Genomic DNA, 20,752 nt, shown 5'->3' on the forward strand with positions numbered 1-20,752 from the left:
TGCTTTAGCAATGGAATGGTGCAATTTGCTAAGCAAATACACTTACAGAGGAGGGAGTGCACCATCCATGGGATAATAGACTTTTTTTTCCCCTCACAAAAAACATGAGACAAACACACAAGAAATGAGCTCAGGTCCGGTACATGGGGAGAAACACCTCATCAGGAGGTAGATATTGAATCACTGGTTTCCCTCAGATACATGAATTTCCCCAAGCACACCATTTCAAACAGAAGCGTCAGACCCACGAGCTCAAGGCCGATAAACAGAATGCCTGGAATAACATCCTCCCCATGAAGGGCCTGCAGGCTGCTTCCCTCCAGGAGCCCTCTCTCAGCCCGTGCAAGGTGCTCTCCCTCCCGAGGAGTCACCAGCCAGGCTGTGGCACCAGGCAGCCCACACACAGTGCCCGCTCAGCAAGGGCACGGGTGACCCAACACAGCTGGAGCGGCAGCAGCGGCACAGAAGTGTTTGCGCCGCCCGTGGCATCGCCTCATGGATGGAAACGGGATGTGAGCGTCAGCCTCCTGCGAACGGAGCGGACACTCCCTCCCAACAGACCAGTGTGTTTAGGCACCCAGCCCCAGCACCCCAGCCCCTCGCCCCGAATCGTGCCGCTCCCCTGAGCCACCCTTGTGCAATAGCTGCAGCAGAGAGAGGAAGTTCTCCACGGGATGCCCCCGAGTTCGCACCCACCAGCAAAGAGAGAGGGTGTCCCATGCTGCCTCTTGCGTTACCCAGCCAAGGGATGCAAAAAGAACAGATAGATTTGCTCTGCTTCAGCGGCAGCAGGAAATGCACATACTTTAATATTAAAGACAAAAGTGAATTAAAAAGGACATTTGATTTTACAATTGATTTTGCAGTCTCACCCTATTTGATTTGTGATGAGTTTCTTAAAGAGCCACCGCTGTAGGCTTATGCTAGCACTAAGCTAACTTGTTTTCAAGGCGGTAACGCACAGGGCGAGGGAGGTAAATGCCCTCTTTTTCTGAGATGGATCTGTAAAGAAGCAAGAAAAGCTCATCACCCAGATGCCCAATCTACACCTTCCTCTCCCAAAGCCTTAGACAAGAATTTAACAATAACAAGAAAGGAGCTTCTAACTACCCTCAATTCACACTTTGTGAATCTACTCCCCTCTGTGCCATGGTAACTGCAAATACAAATCTTGAAAGAGAAGGTGGAGGAACACCTATCTGCAGTATAAAAAACCCCAAAGCACTCTTTCAGATGTCATACACCCATACAGCCTCAGTCCCTGAGGGACGAGTATGGTGTGCCATGGACTGTCTGGAACAAGGAACCCAATTTCCCAGTCCAGCTCCACTGGCTCTTCCAATGCAACTGCTCTGCCCCAGCAGCCATCTTCCCCTTCAGCACAGCAAAAAGGTCATTGCACATCTGGTAATAGCTTTACCATTCTTCCATAGGCCACAGGGGAAAAAAAAAAAAAAAAACCAGGCTTAAAATTAATTTTTAATATTGTAGTACTTCTTGGTTTGGCTTACTTAAAATTCTTCATTTTTTCTACATCTCAACTTGTAAAGCTTCCAGTGAATAAAGGCCCCAAGGTAAACCCTAAACAAGACAGTGGGCTCCTTCCCTGCATTGAATCCTACTTTGTCAGAGAAATTCAAAAGACTGATACACTGAATCCTGAGATTATAAACAGGCTTAAAATACCATGCTTGTCAACTATGAGATACTACAGTGCTTTTTTATTCATATCAGGTGGCTTCAGCTGAACACATTTAATTTTATATATGTCCAAAACCAAAGATTTGCAAGCTGATACTAAAAAGTTGATATATGAAAAATAAAATAAAAAATAAAATTAAAAAATACAATAAAAATGAAAGAAAATACATCAGCTACCTAAAAATGCTTTTCTTTGAATATGCAACATTTTAAATAATTTTTGGTCTGTTTCTTCTCATTTCACTGTTTTCACTCAATCTTCACTATATTATGTACAGTCTTCCAGCTAAACTCATACAGTTCAGTTCATCTGTGTTCCATAGCTCACTGCAAATCTCTGAAACAATCTGTACTAAACACCAATCTACTCTGTCTTCTCTTTTCATAACTTATTTTTTTCAGAGTTCTGTCAGCCCAAGGGTTTGGAAACTAATCTAATGAGGGAAGTTAAACTTCTACACAGCTATTATGGGTGCCCTCCTAGTAGCTGTGCTAACAAGATTCATCACCAAATATAAATGGAAGCATTCTCCAAAAGAAGACAAAGGTACTGTAATGAGCTAGGCAGGAAGCAGGGCCTCCGCTCTCTGCGTAAGATTAGTCAGTGTAAATCATTTTGGCACTAATGGTGGTTTTTTTCTAAGGCTGGACAATGACAACAACATTTATACAAAGCACGAGAATTCATGAATGTCTGGCAGTATTGTCTCCGAAATACAAACAATGTTTGTTTTTCATTCTACACTTTCAGTTCAGTACCAGCTGGATTCTGCAAAAAACATGGGTCAGTTCTGATACACCAGATAACCAACTCATCCCAGTCAGATCACACAACTGAGGCATTTCAGAAGCAGCACCGGCTGTTACTAAACACACTCCTCCTTAGCTACAGAATGAATAACAACATCACCTCAACTTCTCATGCCTATCCTCAGGCAAATACAAAAGAAAATATATTCAAATCAAGTAATAACAACAATGGTGGAGAAAAAGAGTGCTACACAGTATTATTTTTCTGGGCTAAATCTTAGGCATTGTAATACTTCACCTACACCCATGCTTATTCAAAAGTCTGACTGTATGTACATGGGCTTGTATTGTTTGGACCCAGGACTGTTCCAGTGTGCTAGAAGGGAAGTTTCCACCATGTCTCTATAAAAATTAATGTTTTAGTGACTAGCCAGCGAGGTACAGGACAGCATCCACCTCAAGAGCCGGCTGCAGTATGGTGCAAGCTGGCAGATGCCCCGGATCCCTCCAGTTTCACTGGGAGCCAAGTGGTCTGTACACACAGGTAGGAAATCTTAATGCCCACCCAATCCGCAACCAAAGCAGGTTCATCGTCTCACTACAGGCAAGGCTTCCTACCACAACCAACCAAGAAAGACCAAAGGCTGTTGGCAAAGGACAGCTGTTGGCTAAAACGACTGTCATCACCATTTCCTTTCTGCTGCTGGAGCCACCCGGCTACGGAGCCAGAGGTGCCGTAAGGTTCAGCTCAGCTCTGTCTGCAAACTGCAGTGACAAAAAGCATCACGTCCAACAAGAGCTGAGAGCACCTTGGGAAAGGAAGCCTTCATGTGAGTGCACTAATAAAAGGAAGATAAATCTTTCATCACAGACCCATGGCAAAACACATTTGTACAGAAACTGACAATCATTCCACAAGTACGTACATACAGAAAGTGCCAGAACTGTGTGTCTAATACTTCCACTAAAGGCAAGGTGACAAAATGTGCCTTATTTATGCCTGGCTTTAAAATTCTGAATAAGAAGTAGCTACCCAATCTCAAAAAGTACATGTCAAGTACCAATAAAAAGTATTACCCATAAACTTCACATCTGGGACTGGAGTTGGCAGTATTTGCTGCCTGCTAGAAAAACAAACAGAAAAAATGAGCTCCAAAATATGCATCAGCAAAGAAGATCCCAGAAGTACAGAGCAAGAAGAGAAACAGCAGTGGCATGGCAGGCAGGTTGAACCCCCCGAAGTCCAAGAGCCAACAAATTCTGTTGGGCTTACAGTTTTCTGTAGCATAGTGTATTTTGCCATCATAATTCATATAGCAAAGCTCTTCCACGGTAGCACAGGGAAATCTATATGATAGCTTTGTCTTGCTAATGAGACACACTCAAGGTTAGATTTGGCAGCATTACACAGCAGCATCACAGAGCAGCCTAGAGGAACAGAGGGCTGCACTGCCAGGGTACTTGGAGAGAGAGGAGAACCAGCAGCACCCTTTGGGAAGGGACAAGGGAGAACAAATGCTGGAGTTTATCACCTCTTTGGAAGACCTTTAAATGGCATCCCTGTGTGAATGCAAGGATCAGAACTAAAATCACTACTATGGTCCCCAGCTCTGCCTCTCACTGATGGACAGAGTACAAATACTATAGGCTACACACTGCAGAAAATCTGTCATTGCAAAATTTTAAACATTTGTGACTGCTGAATCTTTTGCAAAGTGAGAAGGAAAAAAATTTTTAAAAAACCAATACTTGTCATCACCTCCTAAGCATGCTCTCACTTCCTCTTGGTTTTTTTGAAGATGGTGAATAATTGTTTTGCTTGTTTCTTCACCTACTACCTTTTCCTCTTCAGAAAAGCCACATAGTTTAGAAATATTTTTCTTCTCCAAGCCTAGAGGCTTTGCCACAGCTTCTGGAAAGACTGTTCCAGAAATACTTAGACTTGCTGGTTATTAAATGCCAAATCCTGGCAGGCTGTTCTTAACTTTCTCTAACTTTCAGGTATCTGAAGCATATCTGTTCCTTTGCATTAGTGGATATTAGTATTGTTCAGCTAGACAGCTTGTTCTTTCCTATTACATTTGCTAATGGGGAATATAGGAAAGAAATCATAGTCCCCTCTCTTTGCATTTACTACCTTTACAAAACTTGCCCAATTAGAAGAATCGTTGAAAAGTGAGTACTAAATAATGGCTTAGATACAAAAACACTTACTGTTAAAGTAAGCAAGCTTATTAGCATACCTACACATAAGCAGTTATTAAACTATTTCTAGGAAAAAACACTATTCCATCTGCACTCAATTTTGCACATTAGTTTCACATGAAACCTTCCTATTCTAAAGACTCCTCACATTACAGAAGTATCTTCTGCTCCCCAATCTTTACAAGACATTCTTTTGAAAGAAGAAGCTGAAGAGTTATAAAGCATCTGCTTGTGTAAAAACAGTGATTCAGCAGGAAACACGTACTTGAAATACCCTTCACAAGAAAGGGCTTATTCACGCGGGGACAGTTGGCAGGGCTATCTCAGTCTCCACTTGAATGCTTTTTCCAGTTTGTGTTAAAGGGATTCAGATGCCTGGGAAGAAGCTAATCACCATTTTTATAGGCTGTGGAAAGCAGTCTTGGTTCAGAATTGCAGGTGCTTGTACCAAAAGCCCTCCCAGTGAAAAGCAGAGGACCACAAGTTAATGTTCAACAGAAACTGGCAAATCTGCTGCGCTCACTGAGCAATGTGGTCAGGTGTGAACTGCAAGTGCACACAGAAAACAACGTAACAACTACGGCTGCTCAAAGCACTTAACGCACAATACGCTAAAGAGAAAAAGGCAGAGAACACCTAACACAGGAATTATTTTAGCCAATTCTAATCCTTCCACAATTTCTGCTCATGCCAATCACAGGAAGCTTTAGGCCTCCTAATAGGTATGTGCTTAATTCAGCAAGTAATGTTGCATATAACTGGAAGCAAAAATTGCCATAGTCTGTTGCAAACACCTTTATCATCAACATAATCAAGGCATACCACCAAACATTCATTTGCAGTGGTTCTGCAAGTTGTTTCTGGATATAGGTTTACTCTTCTAAGTTTTAAACCAGTGTCAGTGCCAGCAAGGCTTTAATAGAAAGTAACGGATAATTAAGTTTAGTGGAAGAGTAAGAACAACCAAAGCAAACACTGGCCAGGCCACAGAACATAAAAATCCATTTCATGTCAATAATCTAATCTTCCTATGTATTATGTGAATAATATGACTGCATGAGAGCTAGTTCAGACTATGTCACAATTCTCTGAGCTGAAGCTCTTTGTGCTGTGTTTTTCTATGTACTATTCATTAATCTGGAATTCTACAATATATGCCAGCTCTAAAAATACTTGTACTTTCAAGTTCTTGGACAAGAGTATTTATTTCATATGCTATGAAAAGAGTGTAGATGCTCCTACTTGGACAGAACAAACACATAAGACATGACGTAACATCACACCTATGGCTGCTTCCACTTCCAAGACAGTACCAAAGCAGCAGGTACCTTGCTTCCCTCCAACACTGCAAAAAGGCAGAAGTCCTACAGCCCAGCTCAGCATTAAAGGCCACCTTTGGACACTTGGGTTTTAGTTCTTAATCCACACCACTAACATAACAGCGTCAAGATTAATACTGTACTATGTACTTACTTCGGCAACAAAATCAAAAAGATGTTAGAAATACTGGATTTGATTGCTGCCAGTCAGCTGATATAGAAGAAAAATCCCAAACAAATTGTGGATGCATAAGTGATCTTTACTTCAAAAAGTATTGGGGAAAAACATTAACTGAGTCTTGCTTGAGAAGCAGGCATTGAACTGCCAGTACCTCCTCTGTTTCCTAAATTAATTTGGACCACCACATACAAACATTTGTCTCAAAGTGTCTGAGAAAGAGCCACATGTCAGGTGACTCCGTATGGATCCTTTTGCTGTACAACAATATGGATAGGGGAAAAGAAAGATCTGAAAAGGAAGTGGGAAAATGTCAGGCTGCAAAGCTGCTGTTCTGCCATCAAAACACAGTATTACCTATTTCTTCTATAGATGTTCAGACTTCAAAAGCAGCAGCCGCATGCACTGTAGCACACGAACCCAGACCACACAGGATGTCTTCCCCCCCCACCCCAAAAAATCCCTTGATTAAAGGGGGATCTTTACAAATAGCTTCAGAAGTCTGTATAAATCTGTTCCAAAATTTGCACATCCTAAGATAGGTGAAAGTAATATAACAACCATTATTAATTCTAAAACAAATGAAAAATTGAACTTATAAAATGTGTTCTATGTGTGCAAACATGACACAAAACATTGCCTCTGCTACTGCAAGTTTTAGACTGGATTACATTGCAGCCTGTTGCCTTCTCTTTTCAATTGAAAGCAAAGCTTTAAAAACACCAGAAAACTTGGAGCATGGAAAGGGGAGCAAGTTAAAATACAATCCTCCTTACATTCTGGGACTTGTTTATGAAACTTTAACTGTCTTGACAATCTACAAGTCATGAAATTTAAGTCTTGCTGCCCTTGACAAATTAAAAAAAGCTGGATTTTTAAAGGACAAGTTAAACATGTCACGTTTGGCAAATATTTTAATAATGTGCTTGTAAACTTTTTTGTTTCAATAGTCTTGTTCTGTCTGCATTACTATTAGTTGTTGCACTGATGAAACAACATTTGAAGATGACCTTCAAGGACTTGGCTTCAAATTAAACCATGAGGAACCCTTAGGTTCTTAGGATAAGAGGGTTCAGTGCTTAAGAAAGCACTATTATCAATTATCAATTATTTCAAACTTAAAGAAATAATAATAGTAACTGTTGTCTTTTAGGTCTCTGAACAGACAGAAATCAGGGAAGACAGAGTTTTAAGATTTGTTTTAGCTTTTTATGAACAGTCCTGTTGAATAACAGAAGCTAAACTATTACACCCACATTACAACATCTAGTTCAGGGCTATCTTTTCCCAAATGAGCTGACTTCTCTCATGAAAAGCAAGTAAACATGTTTTTTTTTTTCTTCTCCTACTGCAGACATTGAGCCAGAGCCATTCTTATGGCAGTCAAAGATTTTTTTAAAATGCAACCTTAACATTACAAATGTTGAATGCAATGTCAGTACTTCCCTCCTCCCCACTCCTAAAAATAGGAGAATATCACTGTCACCCAGGCTAGTAATCCTATCTTGGGCTACAAGGTTTGAGATGTATACAAGTCCTTCATCGTCTTCACTCACAGCTCCCAGGACAGTTGTGACAAAAACCGATTTCTTCAGCTCTCCTTCTCCAACCATCCAGAACACTTTTTTTTCCCCCCAATGAGAAGGAGAAATGGCAACATGGAGGCAAAACCATGTCTGCATTCCCCCAAGAAGCCTGGACTTCCACGCGCTATTCCTTACCTTGGTGGTTCAGGGAGATGCGGTTAGACGGTTCTTGGAAACCCGGTTCCACCAGATCCCGCCGACCATGAGCTGAAGTCTGATCTACATTGTCCTAAAAACAGAAGAGTAGAATATCTTACCAAAACCAGGCATTCTGTACTCCCTGCAAGCTACATTACACGGAGTCAAACCACCAAGACAAAACAGAAAAGCCCTGCCATGCCTCTGAAAGGAGAAACCAATGTCAGAGAAGGTGGGGGAGCAGATCACAGGGGGACACTAGGCTGCCACATTAATACGCGTGGCATGGATCCAGAATCAATGACTGTGCTGTTGGCTCATCTGTACACCAGTTTGCATTTCAAACTGAGAAACAGTGAATGTAAATGCACTTCCTAGTTTAACAAAAGTTTCTTCTTGCATCAAATTATGCAGAGGCTTGGGGCTTTGTTTTCTTTAATTCCAAGTCTGTGGCTTAGGGCTTTGTAACTAATTAACTGGACTGAAACAGATTCAGTAGTGAACTACTAAACCTCAAGAGAAATCAGAAGTTCAGTTTAGATAAACATCCATGGCTCTGGATGCCAACCTGTTGTTTTTTTCATACTGGAACTCTCACAAGATCAAGTTTCATGAAGTTTTAACACAAACTGAATTTGGCTAAGTCTAAAATACCAGGGTTTCTCACAGATCTTGCCAAAGAAGACAACTAGGAGAAAGCAGGAAAATTGAAATACAAACAAGAAAATAGGAAAAGTAAGATAAGACACATTCTAGAAGTATGAGGAGACTTAGAGCAGGTACATGGTTTTAAAAAAGTGGCATACCTTTGCATATACCAGTTAAGGGTGGGTGTGTAAAAGTGCATAAAGTCGACTGCACTGATATATCACCAAGCATAAACTGCTGCAGCGATATACGTGACTATATACATGACCCTACTCTGCGCAAAATGTGGGCTAAATACACAGTGGCATGACCTGCTTTTATGTTAAAACACAGGAACCACCTTCAAAGCAAATGACATTGTAATTAAGGCAGAGCAGTAACACACACAGCGAGCGGCAATTCAACTATGCGCAACCATGAGCCCTCAGCCCAGCATTGAAAAAATATAAGCTAATGCTCAAAAACATAATGGATGTAGTGTTTGGGGACTAGAACTGTATATAGTTATACCACTATCTCTTCATCAGAGACTGTCTCAGCAAATGCTTGAGCTTTGAATCAAGCACTCAAGCACTGCTCTCGAGTGTCGTCACCATCAGGGATCAGTTCAGGAGCCCAAAGGCATTTATAAGACAGAAACTGACAACAGTGGTATGACTAAGAAAGGTTTTTATGAGTAAACACTGTATGATAAGATACAAATGGCATCTATCTATCTATGCCAGATACAACTGGGACCATACTGGCTATCTCCCCTTATAGCTCTTTACATTCTTTGCACTGGTTTTCACAACACTGGCTGTTATTTCATGCACCACATCTCGCTTATCTCATGAGTTTTTGTTATTGCTTCTCAGGAATCAAAAAAAACCCCAAACCACATCAGACCTTCCATCAGCACAACTGCCTTTGTTCTTACTTTCTTGAAACACAGCAGTATTTGCTGGCTCTTTCACTGGAGCTAACTGAACACTCAGTAGGAACAAGCAACTCAGGAGCTCCTGTTTTCATCAAATCCCTCACAACTACAGGGTATCACATTCTAACATTATTTTCACTTTCGGAGCACTAGTCATTCTCACTGTATTTATCTCATTTTCTTTGGGACACCACACCGCCATCACTGACCTGGCCCACATCATCTCCACTTTAAATTTGGGGCAGAAAATCTGGGACTTGCAGCACAAGGCAACTGCAGAAAGGACATACAAAATTATGTGTCTGTTCCCCAGAAAGTTCAGTTGTGATTTTTCCAAGGTGCCAGGGGCAACAGCAGGAGGAGATGCTTATCTAGGAAAAGTTTCAGTCAAAACTTAAAAGCTGAAGCTGACTTCTCTCAGTACAAAGGCTAAGAGGTAAGCATCACAGGCATGGAGAACTCAGCAGAATGTCCCTCCCCAGCCCAGAGCTTTCTCTGTGCATTTCCCTTCATGAAATTCAACATGACCAATTTTTATGGGGTAGCTAAAACCCCACAGATGCAGTTTAGCAGCATTAGTTCCACTTCCCAGGAAGAAGTCCCAATGTCTAACACATGGATGCAGTGACATATTGCCTCTTAGCTGGGAAGAGTAACAGGGCATCCCAAGAGAAATAAAAGTTGGAACAAGAAAACCAGTTATAAGTTATTTGTCACACACCTAAATGTGTTGTCAGTTGCCCCAACATATACAAGTCCCTTCTGGAAGGCAGGATTCATGAAGTACTATGTAGTAACAAAGGTGAAATGGGGCCAAGATGCATCATTTTACATTTGGGTTTCCCACAGCAGTAACACACAAACACTTAACTGAGAGACCTTATTTCAGGCTTTCACTGGGCTCCAGGCCCGTAACTCTTCAATTAAACCAGACTTTTCTTTTTTTTTAACTAGCAATTGCCAAAAATCTACAGGAATAGGATACGCCCTCTCTGGAATCACCTTACATCTGTACCAGAAGATGCTGAGAACCACAGGCCTTACTCACAAAGTTGAGCCAAAGCCATGGTAAGGCAGATCAAAGTTTTCAGAAGCAGAGGTTACAGTGACTAATGACTGCTGGTGCTGCCCGTATAAAGCTGATGCCCCTGCCTGCTTTGTTCAGTGCAAACACCTGCCCACAAGATCCAGAGAGTTCTCCTGCAGCTTGAGCAAAACAGGGAGGCAAAGGTTTCCTCCGGACACTGCGGGCCAGCAAAACCCAGGTGCTAAAGCAAAGCGACAGGCCGTGCATAAACAAAGCCACACCTGTTACAGCAATGCAGGCAGTGGAGGGGAAAAGGTAAGGGCGGTGAGGTTTAAAGAGCCAGGGGTAGTTTCACATGACCCTCCAGAATCTGTTTGTGTCCGTTGTGCACAGACAAAACTGGCACTTGGCCAGCTGCAGTGGAGATCACACACTGGAACAAGGGTAAAAGAAGAGAGGGGAGAGGGGCAGGAAATAAAGTTATATAATTGCTCCGTGCCAGCAGCCTTATTGTCGGGCCCCAGCTCGGGGCTGAGGCCATGGCCTTCAGCAAGGTGGGCACCTGCTTTGGTCCATCACCATCTCCGTGCTGCAGCTGAAAGCAGCCTCCAAGTAAGTAATTTGTTTGCTTCATGGTTTAATCCCCAGCTCTCCCTCGTCCTCCAATAAATGGTCTCAATATGAAATTAAAGCATGTTACCTAACTTACTGTACCATCCAGCTATCGTAGTATTTTTAGAAGCTAGCTGAGCATTAGCCCTCGCTGACTTTTTGCATGTGCTGTTTTCTCTGTCAGTCAGCATCCGCAACCAAGGATGATTTAATTGAGTGACTAGCAAGAGTGCTAGAAGGACTTGAAGCAGGGTCCTTTAAAGCATTAGCATTTCATAAAGCCAAACACACCATCATTACAGGTCAGATTACAGTGTCCTTTTGCAAACCCATGTTGCACGACACAAAATGCTACATGCTTGCATCGCCTTAAGAGCCAAAGTCCACTCATAGACAGTGTTATCTCTACGTATCAGTAACCAGGACAATCTAGATTTATTTTTCAATCTATAACCCAGCCTTTCAAGTTGCACTCCTTCAACTATGACATACAATGTTTGCTGCTGTTTGTGCTAGCACAATAAGCATTTCAGTTATCTAAGAAAATACTAAATCTCATCTTTTAATCAGAGAATCAGCCAGACATACACTACAGCAGCTCTGCTGTCTGCACAGGTGCTCTTTAATCACCTCTTTGGCTCCAAGTGCCACTGTTCCCACCTGCACTTTAGCTCAGGGGAGTATGAGATAGTATTATTAGACAGACCAGTGTGTTGCTACTACTCTACTGCTGCTTCTCTCATCCCAGTTTTTTCAGCAAAGGTTATCTAGTCAGTCATTCAGGGTAATCTCACAGGCAAATAGAGAAGGGAGGAGGCAGATTTGAAAGCACAAATAATGAAGTATCATTTATACTTCCCTTCTCCCTCATTCTTTGCGAAGAAAGGGGTCTAGCATTAGCAGAGACAGAGCAGCTTTCTGGAGAGGTCTGGAAATCCCCTGAAGGCTTCTGCTTCTTCTAATTTCAGTAGTCACTGGAAGTTTACGAGATGAAGAAAGGCTACAAGTGGCAGCACAGCTTCTCGGAAGGAGCTGGGAGCACGGCCAGACTGAGGATGTCCAGACCACCAAGACAACAGCCCCTGTTTTTGGATTTACTGTAGCTGTCTGCAAACCCACAGTGCCGTGCCCCTGAACAAAAGGTTCAATTGAGCAAGAGCCACGCGTACTCATGCCAGCAGGCCCACAGCAACAAATTAAGATCATGACATACTTCTGATGTTTGTACACCGTCCAGCACAACAGAAAGCAAAGTCAGACGTGCTGATGGGTCTCACCGCAATTTAGGAGACTATCAAGGCAGATATGCCTCAGTTTGCAGAGAGGGCACTCCTGCCAAGCAGGAGCTCCCTGCCAACCTGGCGGTACTCCTTCATCACACCAAGGTACAGGTCTTAAAACCAGCTGAGCGTAAATAGAAAATTAGCGAAGTCGTTATTTGAACCACCACAGCTTTACTCTGTTCAGGCAACTTGTGCACAGCAAAATAAAGTACCTTATATTACCACAGACCGAGGAAGTTATTGCAGAGTGCTCAAGCGTAAGTGGTTCCCAGAAAAAAAAACAATTACACAAATTCACTGAAGAGGTGAACACCAGGGTCTGTGGAAAAGTGGACACAGCTCCAGGCTTCAGGAGCAGAAAGGGGATACTTTGAGAAATTACACTCTCTTTATATCTGCAACTAGTTGCTCTTAGATGAAGGACACAGATAGACAAACATTTCTTTATCTGACCCGGTACTGTCATTCTTAATATGCCCCTGGAGTTTCCTTAGTCAATGAACAGATTAGACATCATTTCTTCTGAGGATGCTTTGTAAGATTCCTCACTTGCCAAACAAAAGACTGTTTGCATTTATGTAAAGTAGCTTCCTGCACTGCTTTTTAAGCTACGCTGATTCTTTATACCATGATTTTGCAGCTTTGGTTTACTTCAAGCATCAAGTGTAGGAGGAGGATAATAGGAGGAGATTAATCAATTATGCTAAGTGCCGAGTAGCCAGCTAGTCATCTAAGTAAACTTTCCTACAGCTTACTGGTATCTACAGCCATCCAGAGTTTCTGCTCACTCAATTTTACTCTTAGCCCTGTGAAGGCAAACACACAGGCTATTACAAGAACAAATCCGACTGAAGGATCCAGACCAGCGTTCAAGTTCTAATCCAAACTCCGCAGTCCAGATCAATTAGTAATTCATGTGATGCTCCTTTCCTAGAAATACAGCAGCACAGTCCCCTACCAGACAGCTGTTTAGTACAACACATTTTCAGCAAGCTGGCACTCCAGAGTTTGAGGAAATTTGTCCCAAGTAAGAGTCCTGAGGGAAGTGCAAGGCTCTTGGATTTGTCCAAAGTCACTGCTTTGCAAACGATTTCAAGTTTACTCAAACACAGCGTGTATGTTTTACTGTTTTCTGCCAGAGTGCTTAACATGTCATACAAATAAAGAAAACACAAGCTTTGCACACTAGGCAAAAAACTTTAAAGCGCATTCTCAGACAACCCACATATTACATAATTAAAGACCTGTAACCTGGTTTCCTGCCTCTTAACTATAGCCATTTGACTAGGTAAGAGCCAAGTGAAAGGCTCAGTAAGTCAACAGAGTAACTGTGAACCTAGAATTTTAGCATTCCCATTGCTAAGAGAGCTTGTACAAACAAGAGCTTAAAATAAAGCCACTTAGCTTTGTCAAAAGTTGGGCTCTCTCTCCTGAAGTAGCAAAGCCACTAACTGCAGGAATCCTTCTGATTTTACAGTACTGGCTGTCAAGACAGGGAGCAATAACCCTAGAGACCAAGAGCAAACAAGCCAGCTCAGGATTACAGGAGCAGCAAAGGCAGCAGCACATTCCTCCCGACACACCACAGCACCTCCGATCCTCACTGCCACAAATCACTGAAAACATTCAATAACCTGGCAGGGCACACAGACCTGTTGTGATCCACACGTTCCTACAACCCTCAGCAGACTTACCAGCCCACCACACAACGTATATGATAGCTACAACAGACCGGGAACTAGCAAAGAGAGAAGGAAAATGAGGCTGACAGACAAGACAGATCTGCGCCCGTGGTCCATGTCTCTGCAGTGGCAGAGAATTTGTTAAATGAATCACAGGAATTATATTACGTCCCATGATACAGGGGAAGGCAGAAAGGCTTGTCAGTCTGACCTTGGAGGAACTTCTCTCCCGACCCTCTCTGGGCTTCAACAACCCACTGATCAGAAATCCTTGAAGTCTGAAAAAAATTGGGGGTTTGGACCCTGTTGTCAACACTGAAACCCCATAGTGTGCATGCCCCAGGCCAGTGAAGTGTTTCTTCCTAAAAGCTGTGGCCTGACACAGTTATAGAAGCCACTGCTATAGCTGAGCCAGAAAGTTATTTTTCTGAAGGTGCTTCAGATTTATTTTTAGGAGTCTAGTTATGTGACTTATCACTACCTGCATTGCAACTGATATCAAGGCAAACCAAAAACCGCTGTCATCTACCAGCCAGCTTCTTCCTGTCACCCCTGCCCCGACTCCCAGTGTCTCTTTGGCATCCAGGAAATTAATTAATTAATTAATTAATGTAGTCTGTCAAGAGCTGGACCACAACTAGCAAGCTCCATCAGTATCTGGTAGCAGCAGTTTACTCCAAAAAGGCTTTTCTCCAGCAAGGCAGGAGTGAGCACACCATTTTAGCTGACAGCTGCAGCAATGCACTTTTACAGCATGCATACAGGCTAACATTACAGACTCAGCTTCTCTAGCCTGATTTTTGCAAAACTGGCATTAACAGGGCTTTCAGCACTCCTGAACCCAAAGTTTGGCAAGAACTCTCTCATTAGATACAGTCCTCTCTTAGTAGGAACCAATCACTTCTGCAAGAATTGAGCTGTCTCCCCATACTCTGCACAGGGAAATTGGATAGTATATTCCACAGTGTGCACTTTTCGGGCCAAACTGCCATTTATTATGGTAGAAGAAAATTCTGGGCATCATGGTTGCTGTCTTTTAATCAGTTAGCAAGGAGGGAATCCAACCAACAGGCTTAGAAATGCTAAAAGTTTTGTTCGATTTTTAAAGAGACTGAAACCACTGTGGCTGTTAGAGACAGTTTACATAGTTTACAGCTTAAATAAAGTCTTGAAATACAGAAAAGAAACAAGTGCACAAAGTCCTCAGCGACAGCAATCACTCCTTAGAGGTGTGTTCACCTATAAAGTACTTAGAAAAATGAAGCATTTGCTTACTGATAAAGCATCCTTTTACTTATGTTTTTAAAATAAACTATGTTTCTTTTCATGTCCAACAAAACACCACTGAATAAATGAAGTTTATATTAGGAAATTCATCACAGTAGAAAAGTCGCATGCTTACATGGAAATTTTGTTTCTTCTGCTGGTGCCCACAGAACCTGGTAAAGTATCTTTAGCTCGTATTTAATTGTAAGTTAACCTTACCTCCAGAGCAAGTCACTTTCACTGGCAAGGGACTGCCACTGACAAAGTTATATGTTCAAAGCTACATCCTTTGCTGCATGTTCTAAGCTCTTTGGTTTTGGTCAATACTGACTCAAGCATTAAAGTCCCTGAAAAATCTGGGTTTTGTGAGAGTGAACCGTAATTATCCACGGTAATTTAAAAATTGAGTTTTGTTACCATGAGAAGGTATAACCTAAAGCAGCATGTCATATTCCTCTTCTTTTTAAATAGGCTTTTCAGTGAGATCTTGTATCAAAGAACTGACACTTAACAGACTACACTACTTAAATGGAGCCAAAAGCACAAATCCATACGATTTAACTACTATGTCAGATGGTGCTCTCGCAATCTAAGGGAGTAATGCAACCCACAACAATGTGTTGCTGCTCATAAAACCTTTAGCCTATTCAAGAATCCTTACCAGGGTCACTTTTCATGTTTTGTCCAAGTTTCTGAAGTCATGGTCAGACTATATTCCTTCTTCATCAGAAGGACAAAAAGAAACATAATGGGAATTAATATCTGTACCCTGGTGCAATGGAAAAATTCAGCATGTCACACACTTGCTAACACACCTGTCCAATCTGAGAAAGCATCTTCAAAATTATTTCCTTTTAGCTTGTATTTTAAAAAAAACAAAAAACAAAAAACAAAAACCAACCACAAACCAAAAAAAAACCCTCCATAAATTCTTTCGGGGGGAGCTGTAACACAGAAAGAAGGTACGGGATATTTAATCCTTTCCAACACACTGGCCTCCCCATGCTCAGACCTGTGAAATACAAGGTAGCTCATCTGTTCTACTTGGCATCAAACCTACTACAGCTTTGGTTATAGCAGCACTGCTGGCCAGCTGCTTCCAAGAACACTGGCTTTGGGAGTCAGGTTTTGACAGCATCCTTCCACCACATGGACAGGAGACGTTCCGCAAAATGTCTCGGACAGTCTGTCCCAGCACAGGCTAATGATGCCCTGAAATAACCTTGGAAGGCTCAGTGCTTGAAAGGATGAGCTGATGGACTCTGGATCTGGCACTGCAGCAACACATTTGTGTGTCTCAGGCCAGGGGAGGGAGGACAGAAGGGAAGACGGCACCGGGTTGAAGGAACCGCTATTTCCATACAAGTGCATTCTCTTCAGGAATTTATATTAAAATCTGTATGCTTTGGGAAGTGGCACCCACAGCCAGATAACCTAAATTACATGTAAATTACAGTAATGTAAGCTTTTAGCTAGGAAGCTCTAGACATCAAGACAGATGAAACTTTTAACAAAGGAAGTAGCATGAAATACAAAAGAATTTATACCAACTGAATGTGGGTCTGCTCTCTTACAGGCAATAGTGCTATCCCCCCTTTTGTCTTTGTGAGGGTTCAGCTTCAAACTCAGAATCTGAACAGGCCAACAAGTGAAGATGGTTCTTTACATGCCTCAACGGAAGTTACAAAATTATAAACCTCCTGTGGGACAGGAGCCACTGTGCCCACACAGACCATTAAAATTTACTGGAAGTCAGCAAGCAAAGTAACTCTCACCTACTAATGAAATTGCTCTTCAGGTCTTCAAACTGAAAATCTGACCAATGCTAGGTGTCATGTTGAACAAATTCATACAAGACTACCTTACTATCCTTCCTTGCTTCAACCATCAGCAATGTGGACCTCATGACTCTACGTTCTAGCCAATTTGCTCAATTGCTGAAATTTAGGGTGCGCTTGGTGTCCCTCCCCTCCTTCCCAACAGTGTTCTTTGGCACTAGATACATAGTTAACTAGAAGTGTCTGTCCCATCTGAGCACACCTGTGATCCTAATTACCTGGACCACACACCTTCCTGCTCAGATAAAGATCCATTCTCCTGTTACATGGTCCCATCTGCCCCAGAACTCATTGCTCACTTCAGACAAGGGGATTTGTAGTCCAGGTGACTTGCTCTCAATTAGATACAGAATTAACTCTTTACACATCTCCACATCAGCAAGCCTTACCCAAAAAAAAGACATTTCAGAATCTCAGATATGACGTAAATGTTTTTACACTTCAGTTGATCGCTCTATACCCTACTTAAACCCCACAGAAATCATAGCCCCCTAAGGCACAATAATTATTCATGATTAATCACCCAGCATCAGATCTTGTATTGGAACAGACTGCTGTGCTCTCCCCTAATCAAATGTCAGGGTTACAGTCAGAGCAAATCAGTAATGTAATTTATGAAAAAAAATGTTGGAGTCTAAGAAACAGTCTGCAATATACAGGTACTTAAAAATAAATAGTTCTTTTGTACTGCTTACACTGCAGAAACAGATTACTTTGCAAGCCTTTAGAATAGAAAAAAAAAAAAAAAAACCAAACCCCACATGTTTACCAACAGAACATGATGCCTGAATGTCTGCATTTCTTTCCTTAATCATGTATGAATCTCACTTAAACTGTGCAGCTTTAAGGAAGTCACATACATAACTGTGCCTTTCACAGCGATGTTCTCAGTTTTCCTGAAAAAAAGAAAAATCCTCACAGTGACGATCTATTAGACTTCATAAAGTTGTCACCCCCAAGTGTTAGCACACAATGGTTAGACAAAAATTCTAATATAAATGATGCTGCAGTCTGCATTACAGAAATACCTACATAGAAATTGTCAATTCATAACAGCTGGAAAGAAAACAAAAATTAAGATAAGACTAACAACAGGAGCCATCCTGACTATTTCGGTGCATCACTGTCTCATTCCCATTTCTCAAAATGAAAGAAACTTGCAGGGCTCAATATTGGGCCCAGTCCTCTTCAGTATCTTTAGTGATGATCTGGATGAGGGTATCAAGGGCGCCCTCAGGGAGTTCATGGGCAACACTGAGTCGGGTGGGAGTCCTGATCTGCTGGAGGGCAGGAAGACTCTGCAGAGGGATCTGGATCGAAGGGACAGTTATATGAGGTTCAACAAGTCCAAGCGCCAGCTCCTGTACTTGGGTCACAATAACCCCATACAACACTCCAGGCTGGGGAAGAGTGTCTGGAAAGTTTTCCAGAAAAAAAAACCTGGAGGCACTGGTCAACAGCAGCTGAACTTGAGCCAGCGCATGCCCAGGTGGCCAAGAAGGCCAAGGGCATCGTGGTTGTACCAAAAATAGGCCAGCAGTGCCAGGGCAGTGATGGTCACCCTGTACTCAGCCACTGGTGAAGCCACGCTTTGAATCTCTGTGTCCAGTTCTGGGGTCCTCACTACAAGAAAGACACTGAGGTGCTGGAGCAAGTCCAGAGAAGGGCAACAGAACCGTGAAGGGTCCAGAGAATGAGTCCTATGATGAGTGGCTGAGGGAGCTGAGGTTGTTTGGCCTGGAGGAAAGGAGGCTCAGGGGGACCTTATCACTCTCCACAACTACCTGAAAGGATGCCGTAGCCAGGTGGGGGTCGGCCCTTTTTCCCAGACAACCAGCGACAGGATGGGAGTACACAGCATCAAGCTGCACCAGAGGAGATTCAGGTTGGACCTGAATTCAAGAGGAGTTTCTTCATGAAAAGGACTGTTAAACATTGGGACAAACTGCACAAGAAGGTGATGGAATCACCATCCCTGGAGGTGTTCACAACTGGATAGGGAGCTTAATGCCATAGTCTAGTTGACAGGGTGGTGATCTGTCATAGGTTGAATTCAATGATCTTAGAGGTCTTTTCCAACGTAAATGATTCTGATTTTCTTGATCTTCATTGTCCTTAGAAAAAGAAGTAACTAAGTTTGACTGTCGTAAAATCCAAGCACCTCAAAGGTACTTTTTAGCCTGAGAACTTCTCTCAGTGCTTGGCCTAGTTTACCTATCTCTGTCTAATTTTCAAAAATCTAGGTACCATATGAGATATGCTTCATTGTTACACTTGTTCCAGTATCAATAAAAATACATATTTGTATCTATCCATCTCAAGGTGGCAGCTGCCATGTTTTCCTCTCCTTGAGGAAAGGGAGTTAATTGCAAGTAGCTCTACCAGTTATCCTGCATTAAGAAGGTGGCTTTATCAGAAAATCTTTATTGACTTAACATTCTCTGAAGGAAGAAAATTTACAAAAGATTAGCAATTTGCATTTAAATAGTAACAAATTACATGTAAAATTGCATGCTGTCCCAGGAAAACACAATACAAAGTATAAATCTTCAGTTTTTGCAGAAGCTGGCACACTAAAAGCAAGCACGTCAATCACCTCTTCATGCTTGGAAGGTTTTCTTTTTGTTTTGCTCTGTTTTAAAGTTGTTCACAGTGTAAGTGTGTCAAGTGACCACTTATTTAATACAGCTCCTCCCCACTTCTTTCAACACCTACTGGACACATCCAAGGCAGTTACCCACAGCACATCAGAACATACACTGAGGTGCTTCTACGTGGTTAGCAGCAGCTGCTTTAATTCCACACAAAGCCTCTGAGGCTACATTAAAGCCTCAACAGATCAAAAGGGTTTCATAACTTCCAGTATGCTACTGGAGGAAGGTCTGGTGTGCCAAACAGTGCCAAGGCAGCACATGAAACAAAACAAGAAAACCACCTCAGAACAAGACCTGCCCAGGTAAAGGGTCTCCAAACAAGGAGAGATTTGAAGGGAGATTGCAAAACTGGTCAGCCAGAAGAAAAGTTCAAGAAATCCCACAGTTGTAATAAATCCACATGTGGAATGTTTGATCATGCTGGCTTTAGCAACACTGAAACACTACTGCCATCAACCGCGAGAACATCTCGGCAAATGGATTTCTACTGTTTGCTCCAAGAAAAGATGGGATGCAATTGGATGAGCTGCTGTTCAATCAGTATTGAAGTGGCTTTTCTTTCTCTTCTGTGAAACCACTGCTGAAGACTAGGTAGGGGAAGTAACTTGTTTACCTTGCAGTTCAAGGGGCTGGCAGCTTGCACACGAGCAGCTACCACGCTTCAGCTGAATGGTGATTAATTCAAGGTGGTATATTTTACAGCACAACCAGTATCTATTGTACTGCTTCCTCTAGTTTTGAGCTATTCTTTCTAACCCACAAATGCAGGTCTATGAAATAAAGGTAGTGGAAAAGATTCCTGCTGAGATTAATGACAAAAAAAAAAAAAAAAAGGAATCGTAGGATGAGAAGGAGAACAGGGAAAACTTTGAACTAGGCTTCAGAAGCAAGCTGTGGATGAGAGGAATGGGCCACCTTCTGGATACAGATAAACAGAAGACTACTT

General features: G+C 42.2%; 1 protein-coding gene across 5 annotated transcripts in view; it reads right to left on the minus strand.

The window, feature by feature from the left end:
• Positions 1–20,752, minus strand: part of GRB10 (growth factor receptor bound protein 10) — a 144,760-nt gene that overhangs the window by 75,546 nt on the left and 48,462 nt on the right. For all 5 annotated transcript variants that reach the window (XM_032118689.1, XM_032118681.1, XM_032118710.1 and 2 more), the window contains one exon: positions 7,875–7,968. In XM_032118689.1, the coding sequence (XP_031974580.1) occupies positions 7,875–7,968 (94 nt within the window). The remainder of the gene's footprint in view (positions 1–7,874; positions 7,969–20,752) is intronic.

Source organism: Corvus moneduloides, chromosome 1 (genome assembly GCF_009650955.1).
Source record: "Corvus moneduloides isolate bCorMon1 chromosome 1, bCorMon1.pri, whole genome shotgun sequence".
In the NCBI taxonomy this organism is placed as follows: Eukaryota; Metazoa; Chordata; class Aves; order Passeriformes; family Corvidae; genus Corvus; species Corvus moneduloides.